Source organism: Pelophylax lessonae, assembly GCF_965119305.1.
Source record: "Pelophylax lessonae genome assembly, chromosome: 1".
Taxonomy (NCBI): domain Eukaryota; kingdom Metazoa; phylum Chordata; class Amphibia; order Anura; family Ranidae; genus Pelophylax; species Pelophylax lessonae.
The window spans coordinates 234,602,603-234,612,611 of NC_138768.1; the positions used below are offsets into that span (position 1 = coordinate 234,602,603).

Consider the following 10,009-nt stretch of genomic DNA (forward strand, 5'->3'; position numbering starts at 1 on the left):
CCCATCCCGGCAGCACTCATGCAGCCCCAGACCATGACACTTCCACCACCATGCTTGACTGTAGGCAAGACACACTTGGCTTTGTACTCCTCACCTGGTTGCCACCACACACTTGTACCACTACTCTCTTGGGAGTTGCTGGTTATAGGTTCCCCTGGGTTACCATTAGCAACAGCATGACAGTTCAACATTTTCCCAAGTGTTTTAGCTCAGTCAGGAAACAGTTCAGTAGCTTTGGTTTTTGTGTTTTTATTTAGAACCTGGGCAGGAGAAGGGAATGAGTGGGATACTCCAACTTGTATAACTATGCACAATTAGCTGGGACGACTAATTAATGCTGATTAATGCTGAGTAACACTGTATAACGCTAGTCACAGCTAGGCCGCTGCTTCACCTTGTCACAAGTAGTGAAATAGAATTGTGTGAACTTCCTGAGGTATACTGTACTGTACTGCAGAACAAACTTCAGGGCCCTTCCTGGCACCTCCTTTGTTCCTATTCTTCAGGGTCAACTACACTGTACCCCCTTCACTGTCAAACTTCCTGTGTGAGCTAGCTCCTTGATCCCCTGACTTCTCTGGAGTGGGCTCCTCTCCTAGGCAGACTCTGTGGCAAATCCCCGAGTACTCATGACACTGTTTTTCCTGAGAGACTCTGCCACCAGCTCCACTGTCGGCACTCTGGATCCTCTGCAGCTCAGCTCCACACCCGGTTCACTAGGCCAACTGCATGAACCACTTTCCACCTGCAGGAGGAGAGACCAGCCGTCTGCCTCCTCCTGGGACTCTGCTTCCCGTCAAAGACGCCCTGTCACATGCCCCCTCCGCTTTTATGAGCAATCCCAGGATGCATTACAAGAATTCCGTCCCACTGGGACTCTCACAAAAGGCTGATGCGTCACTGGCTGGGTTTCCTCCACTGTCCAACAAGCTTCCTCATTGGATACAGTGGGGACATTCCCTCAGACCAAGTGAATCACACCTGGAAACATGTGACAGGCAAACTAATAGATCAGGCTCCCCTGATAAGCAGCAGGAGCAACAGATGCTTTTACCTAGCACCTACCTAACTAGGAGGGTGCTACACACGCTTGACACCATCTGAACCAAATAAGTTTATCTTGGTCTCTTCAGATCACAGGCATCATCATGAGGCATTTGATAGTGTCAGCTTGACTTATCTCTGGGCTGTCTTGTCCAAATTTGGTTTTGGGGCCCGCTTTATAGCATGGGTATTGGTATGCCTACTATATAGCTTTCCACAAGCTGCCATTAGGGTTATGCTATACGCCGATGATATGCTACTGTTTTTGGGGGACATTTCCTCTTACCTAACCAGGGCTATGTCCATCATCTCAAATTTTGGACAATACTCTGGTCTCACCATCAATTGGACAAAATCCACATTGATGCTATTGGACGGCGCACCTGGACAGTTAGTAACGCCCCCCTATTCCATTCCATTAGTGACCTCCTTTAAATACCTAGGCATCAAGATTACCCTCACACTCATGGACTATTGCCATCTTATTTGCAACACTTAATGGCCTGGTTCCGGGACAAAATTAATATTTGGAACAAACTTAGGGTCCTTTCACACGAACAATCTGATCAGATCCGCCTGTCAGTTTTTCAGGTGGATCTGATCGGATGCTCTATGCATCCCTAAGGGGCAGCGGTTGTCAGCGGAGAAATCTCCGCTGACACCCGCTGCTATCTGCTTCCGATCCTATCCGTGAAATCCGGACGGATGGAAACCCTATTTTCCATCCGTCCAGTGGATCAGATGGGATAGGATGAGAACGGACAGGCGGTCCGTTCTCATCCGATTCCCCCATAGAGGACAGTGGGGATCTGACAGCTCCTTCTCTGCACACAGAGAGGAGACAGAGCTGTCATCTGCCTGCTCAGCAGGGATCAGCAGATCGATCCCCCGCTGAGCAGAATGGACCTCATCGGACACGCCGCCGTGTGAAAGGATCCTTATAATTTCTCTGGCTGAGAAAACCAATCTCATTAAAATTATACTTATGCAACAGCTTATATATGTCCTTCCCAACTCCCCCATTGTCATCCCTCTGAAATTTTTTTCCGGCTGGTTAACTCCCTTTTTAGGCTGCTGATCTGGGGTGCTCGTTCTCCAAGGATCAAGCTGGAGCAGCTTCAGTTTCCTAAGGATGGAGGGGGCTTGGCACTCCCCAACCCCTGGATCTATTATATAGCTGCCCAACTCCAACACCTAATAGGGATCCTGTCACCTGCCTCCATAAGCCCCTCTGCTTGCCTTTTTTGCCTTTTTACTTACTGGAACTGGAGCTAACTCTATCCCTGCACAAGCGTTCCAGAAACCCAATAAACAAAAGCCCACATTACTTCAGAAAATCTGGAAAAAATCTAAACAACTGCAGTGTGTGACAGGTTATACTTCATATAGTCCAATTTGGGATAATAAAACCTATACTGAACTAGCTAAAAATCCAGCACGGGCCCAGATGGCGAGCTCTGGGAGTGAATCTCCTCCAGCAGGTATTTCAGAATGGGAGGTTGATGTCTTTCTCAGATCTCCATAACAAATATGCCTTACCACCCCATATGACATATTACTATCTACAGTTAGCACACGCATTTAAGGCTCAGGTTGAGACGGTAGCCCCCATATTTCACCTACTCTAGAATGTGTCTGAAACAAAGGGTTTTATCTCTCAATGCTATCACCTATTGCTGACAGAATATCTGAGAGCACACCCTACCAAGGTCATGTCCTAATGGGAGGTGGACCTAGGCACATTGACAGATGATCAGTGGGAAGAAGCCTTTTTAATCAGCTAATACATGCTCACTCAATGTATGTCAGAAGGTATCCCAACTGTACATTTTACTCAGGGCGCACTATACCCCAGTCAAATTTCATTGGATAGGAGGGTTGTCTGACCCATTGTGTGGTAAATGTAGACGGATGTCAGGGACCTCATCCATCAACTCTGGCGATGCCCCAAGCGCCATCGTTACTGGAGCTAGGATCTTTCCATACTCAACAGGATTTTCCAAGTATCTGTTCCTTTGAATCCAGATCACTGTCTACTTGGAATTATTGAAGAGGTCATCCCAGAGGAGATAACAAGGCTAGCTTTTTCACAGGCCCTAGTTCAAGCCAGGAAAGTCATTCTCCTTAGCTGGAAGTCTGTGACCCCCCCCCCCCGTCAGTCAGTCAAAACATGGGTGACTCATATGGGTAATACACTCCTTCTAGAGAGATATAGTTGTCAACACAGGGGCCAGCTAAATAAATTTGAAAAACTGGTCTCCATGGTTTGATACCCCTGGGATATCCCCTAGGGAACTAGTTCTGATGAGAACCTTGCATTGTCCCGTGGGATGAATGCCCCTTGGAGATTCTTAGGAATATAGGAGGGATGTTTATGAGATATATGTTCCATGATAGGCTCCCTGATTTACATACTGGATTTTCATCTATTCTTACATGCTGAATGTTGTGGTATATGGAGTTGGGATATGTTAAATATTAAAGAGTAAAGATGCAATAGGACCTTGTAACTGTTATCTTTGGAGTGTAAGATGTATACGGTCACAATTGCTGTTATACTGGATCTGGTATTTTATAATTCTCTGATTTAAAACAAAAAAAACCCTACAAAGATGTGCAGTAAGAAACAAAACATGAAAATAAAGTCAAACTGCTTGTGAAACAGAAAACTGCATACTTATGATAGGCCGAAGGAGAGGGAGAAATAAAAAGAAAAAAAAAAACATCATAAAAGGTAAACTATATTTCATACTTTAACAGTCAGAAATTAGATTGAGCCTACTAGTCCTGAGCAATGTACAGTATCTCACAAAAGTACACCCCTCACATTTTTGTAAATATTTTATTATATCTTTTCATGACAACACTGAAGAAATGAAACTTTGCTACATTGTAAAGAAGTGAGTGTACAGCTTGAATAACAGTGTCAATTTGCTATCCCCTCAAAATAACTCAACACACAGCCATTAATGTTCGAACCGCTGGCAACAAAAGAGAGTACACCCCTAAGTGAAAATGTCCAAATTGGGTCCAAAGTGTCAATATTATGTGTGGCTACCATTCTTTTCCTGCACTGCCTTAACCCTCTTGTGTATGGGGTTCACCAGAGCTTCACAGATTGCCACTGGAGTCCTCTTCCACTCCTCCATGATGAAATCACGGAGCTGGTGGATGTTAGAGACCTTGCGCTCCTCCACCTTCCATTTGAGGATGCCCCACAAATGGTCAGTAAGGTTTAGGTCTGGAGACATGCTTGGCCAGTCCTATCACCTTTACCCTCAGCTTCTTTAGCATGGCAGTGGTCGCCTTGGAGGTGTGTTTGGGGTCGTTATCATGTTGGAATACTGCCCTGTGGCCCAGTTTCCGAAGAGAGGGTATCATACTCTGCTTCAGTATGTCACAGTACGTGTTGGCATTCATGGTTCCCTCAATGAACTGTAGCTCCCCAGTGCCAGCAGCACTCATGTAGCCCCAGACCATGACACTCCCATCACCATGCTTAACTGTGGGCAAGGCACACGTCTTTGTACTCCTCACCTGGTTGCCGGCGACACACGCTTGACACCATCTGAACCAAATACGTTTATCTTGGTCTCATCAGATCACAGGACATGGTTCCAGTAATCCATGTCCTTAGTCTGCTTGTCTTCAGCAAACTGTTTGCGGGCTTTCTTGTGCAGCATCTTTAGAAGAGGCTTCCTTCTGGGACAACAACCATGCAGACCAATTTGATGCAGTGTGCAGCGTATGGTCTGACTACCGACAGAAACCCCCTCAACCTCTGGAGCAATGCTGGCAACACTCATACATCTACAGTATTTCCCAAAGACAACCTCTGGAATTGACACTGAGCACATGCACTCAACTTCCTTGGTTAACCATGGCAATGCCTGTTCTGAATGGAACCTGTTCTGTTAAACCGCTGTATGGTCTTGGCCACCGTGCTGCAGCTCAATTTCAGGGTCTTCTCAATCTTCTTATAACCTAGCCCATCTTTATGTAGGGCAACAATTCTTTTTTCAGATCCTCAGAGTTCTTTGCCATGAGGTGCCGTGTTGAAATTCCAGTGACCAGTATGAGAGAGTGATAACACCAAATTTAACACACTTGCTCCCCATTCACACCTGAGACCTTGTAACACGAATGAGTCACATAACATGGCTAATTGGGTTCACTTTGGACATTGTCACTTCGGGGTGTACTCACTTTTGTTGCCAGCGGTTTAGACATTAATGGCTGTGTGTTGAGTTATTTTGAGGGGACAGCAAATTTACACTGTTATACAAGATGTACACTCACTACTTTACATTTTAGCAAAGTGTAATTTCTTCAGTGTTGTCACAGGAAAAGATATAATAAAATATTTACAAACATGTGAGGGGTGTACTCACTTTTGTGAGATACAGCCAGTCATTTTATACATTGGCAATGCTTTGTTAATGAGATCAATCTAAACCTGTAGGCTAGGAGGATCTGGTTTCTTCCAGTATAGTGCAAAGGCCTTTTTAGCGAAGAAGAACAGGATCCTAAGTAGAGGCTTTTGCAATTCTCTGAGATCCTCCTCATCAAAATCACTCAATAGCCGGAGTGCAGATATTACGTAAGGCCAATTTCTGCTCAACTAATGAACAAACTTCACTCCAAAAATTGCATTCCCTTAAACAGTCCCAAACCATGTGAAAAGAAATCGCTGGGAGCTACATAGCATCTATGACACTCAGGCGGTTGGGCTTTCCCCATTTATTAAAGTCAAGCAGGGGGGTAAAAGATCCTATGCAGATACTTAAGTTGAATAAGCTCATCTCCTGCCGCTATATACTGAGAGAGTTGGGACCCTACCAAATCCTCGTCCTCTACATTAGGTTACCGGTATCCTTCATATCAAAAACTCCTAGCTCCTAGCTGCAGTCAGTCTTTAGTTATTCTGTGTTTATCTTCCTTACTCTTATCTGTGCAGGGAAGACATCAGATATTGAAACTCTTTGAGCAAGCAAGAAAGCCTAGACAATGCTGGAACATGAAATTGAAGGCTGCCAAAACAGTAGCAACTGCACTTGCTGCACATTTGAGGAACCTCTTCTCTCCAACATACTTCCTTCAGTTCTGATCATAATCTTTGTGTTTGGGACAGTACTGAATGGCTTTGCCTTGTGGGCCTTTTGCTTTCATATTAAGGAATGGAAGTCTAGTACGGTCTATCTCTTCAACCTGTCAGTAGCAGATTTCCTGCTCATGATTTGCCTACCCTTTAGGACCGACTATTACTGGAGGAACATGACCTGGATCTATGGAGATATCCCATGTCGGCTGATGCTTTTCATGCTTGCTATGAACAGAACAGGAAGCATCTTCTTTTTAACTCTAGTAGCTACTGATCGGTATATTCGAGTTATTTATCCTTATAGTAAAATCAACTTTATACCAACTAAGCTTGCTGCTGTCATTGCCTGTGCTGTTTGGCTTGTTACCATATTAATGACTGCGTCCATTCTCACTAAAGTACATACTGGAGGGGACATGTCAACAAAAGCATACTGTGACAGCTTTATGGTGTGTCCTGCAGCCTCACAGTGGCATGATCTTCGCTTCATCTTTAATTTTTTTCTGCCACTCTGCATTGTCCTTTTCTGTACTGGTTGTATTATCTGGAGGCTCAGACAACGAAACTTGGACAAAAATGTAAAAATTAGGAAAGCTGTGAAATGTATCATGCTGGTTGGGATGGTGTTCTTCATATGTTACTTGCCAAGTGTGTCAACCAGGATTGAAGTCTTAAGGATCCATGCTTCTTCAGAAAGAAATAAATGCAGTGTCTACAGAACCATTACTAATGCATTCTACATTACGATTTGCCTCACGTACATAAATAGTATGTGTAATCCTTTGGTTTATTATTTTTCTAATCCTTCACTCAGAAAATTCTATTTAAAAATTTTGCAATGCTCAAGCCAAGCAGAGTCAGAAACAGAAGCAAAACCAAACAATAATAACACCAGCATGACTCCAAGCAACAATATTCTCTAGTAGCACACATGGCCAACTTATAGATATAGTAATTATTAAGTCACATACTGTACTATGCATACATAAATTGTCCGCAATGCTTTGTGTTCAGAAAGCTACTTTGTCTTCATGCTCCTTTCTAGATTAACTTCTTCCCACACAGTTGCTAAATGCAGAGGATTAATTATTATAATGCTTCTAACATGATAACCCTTTTTGCATTTAAATGTTATTACCCTGTTCTCTTTTATCACAAATTCTGTGCTATGCTTATTATTTTTTTTTATCTATAATGCTGATTAATTGCTGTTTGTTGTTTCCCCTAAAATTTTAATTAAAGATTTGCGCATCCTTTGCTTACCAGGTCACCTTGCCACTAGAACCTAAAATATGCCCAAAATATGTCTTCTTACCATGTTTGATGGTTCTTTTATACCCAACAAGGCGTTGACCCCTATCGCTTGATTGCTGTAAATAGCATGAAAATTTGTTGCACAAAAATGAATGTACCCTAGCCCCCCAACCCCCTCCCGACATTAACGGAGGGGTAAAACCAAGTCAACACTCTAATTCCCTGATTAAAAATAATATATCATCATAACAATTGTATTTGAAAATTTGAGAACTTATGGAACCCCTGGTTGGCAACACCCGGACTAGCTCCGTTCCATTTGACCATAGATAGGTTTCTCCCTATACTCTCCTTATGAGTGTTTCATTTGACCACAGATAGGTTTCTCCCTATACTCTCCTTATGAGTGTCAGGTTGTACCCCACAATTATGATCTTAATATCAATGTACTGGGGCAGGCATACAGTGCTTCTAGGTAATAAAAGAGGAAACTGAGTCAGGTTTAGTTTTCGTTTTATTGTTCACACACATGCTCATATGGTGTATACGTTGATTTGGAACAACTTACAATCTTTATTTACAAAGTACATAAAAATTGTATTGGCAAGACTAATGTCTGATATCCTAAGATGCTGTGATGTGTTCATATCTGTATGCTTACTGACTGTTATTCATGTCTTATTAGATAAATGCCATAATGTCACTGTATGAGCAACAACATTGGTTTTGTTTGTTCTGCATTGCTTATGTGGTTGCATTTCAAATGCAAAAAAAAATAATAAAAAAAATATCTTCTTCAAAGACTTGAACAATGTGATTTTGTAAAGAGCAATGAAGTCTACTACCAGAATCAGTATTTTTTTTTTAATAGCGGGATTTGTGTTTTGGTATGGATGTATAGCTTTGACATACCAGAATGTATCTAGCCAGCTTAACCCTAAACTGCAAGTAATTTAGAGGTTCCTCCACCCCATTCCATGTCATCCCTATGACTTTAAGGCTTTGTTCACATTAGTGTGACCTGCATTCTGTGAATAGGGCATCCCATTAATTTCAGTGAGTTGTCCTACCAATAGAAGTGTGGGTAAAGAGGTCCTGGACCCTTTTTTAAAAATCACACTGCATGGAATTGCATGGTGTTGAAGGGGTTTTGCCAATGCATGGAGGTACCAAAAAGAATTAGACTGCTAAAGAGCAGCATGTTTGTTTGCAAGCTTTTCTGACCCGAGCACATGTGAACCTAAACGTTGATGTGATACTAACTATTAAGACAATTGTATTAATACAGAGTATAGAGAATCATTTTTACAGCATTATAGGAAATTTGTGGTGGGCAAGAGTCATGCTCAATTCTGGAAGTCAGCCAACAGTATCTTTAGAGACAAACTTTGTGCAGTCTGTGGCATTACAGTAAAGGTGTCTATCTATAAATAATTGACTGTGGTAAATCAATCACTGTCATTTAAAACATATGCACCTTGAAGATTCACCTGCAGTGAAGGTTTGGTGATTTCCCTATATACTGCTTTATAAATATGCATTTCAGTATCTCTTTTAGTAAACTAAATTTGGCCATAGATGGATCAAAATTTTGGCTGGTTGAACAGGGACCTGATGAATTTTGAATAATATATGGTCGTTCCCATTCCATAGAAGTTTTGATGGATGACCTTTTTCAAAAAAGTTGTTGGAAAATTTTCAATTTGTTGCTGCAGCGCTGATCAGTGTATTCTGACAGTGGAGGAATCCCCGCTGTCAGAATACAATAGCACAGCAGGGAGGATTTTTTCTATCCACTTTGCATGCATGGATGGGAGAATCCATTCAATCCATGGCCAACTTTAGTGTGTATCTATGGAGCTTTGATGTTGACTTCTCTTTTCTGAGTGGGGAGATCTAAATTTTTAAAATAAAAGCACTTAAAGCTTTTACATTTTGTACTTAAAGCGGAACTTCATGCGAAAGGGATCAAAGCAGAAGTTGCCCCCTCCTTCACCCGCAGTTTTCTGGGATATGTCACGGGTCTTAGAAGGCTGTGGGACCATTCACAAAGCACAGAGCAGCTTGCGCTTGCGCAGTAGGAAGCCGGCTGGAAAGTCACAAACTGCCGTAACCAGCTTTCCACTCTAAAGATTTTGCCACTGGGAACCAGGGAAGAACTAGCCCAGTAAAGATGGCACTGGATCCTTGGACAGGTAGGTGTTTCTGAATTCAAAGCCAGAAGCTACAGTATTTGACTGCTGACTTTTATTTTTTTTTTCAGGGTGAATAAACTCTTTAAATACAGGATTAATGTACCCTAGAATGAAACAATGATAATAAAAACGGTAATGTTCATTCAAATATCCCCTACAGTGGAACTGCATAAGACTTTTTTTTTAAATCATATTAATTATAATGATATAAAAGTAATACTTTAAATTATATATATATATATATTTTTTTTTTAAATTATAATTTTAAATTCAAACCTCCATGCACATTAGTTCATTATATATTTTTGTGCACTCACGCTGGAGTTGCAGCCAGTACACATTCAAAATTACATGTGACCCGTTCAAAGAAACTATAGTTTCAAGTGACTTTTGCACCTTTTTACTATTGTGCATG

At 41.9% G+C, this 10,009-nt stretch overlaps 1 protein-coding gene across 1 annotated transcript; it reads left to right on the top strand.

The window, feature by feature from the left end:
• Positions 1 to 6,051: 6,051 nt before the first annotated feature.
• On the top strand, positions 6,052 to 7,068 carry LOC309544757 (hydroxycarboxylic acid receptor 2-like; the record flags this gene model as incomplete). The annotated part of the gene is made up of 1 exon (XM_082243738.1): positions 6,052 to 7,068. The coding sequence occupies one exon, from the start codon at positions 6,052 to 6,054 to the stop codon at positions 7,066 to 7,068; it is 1,017 nt and encodes a 338-aa protein (XP_082099864.1).
• Positions 7,069 to 10,009: the final 2,941 nt, after the last annotated feature.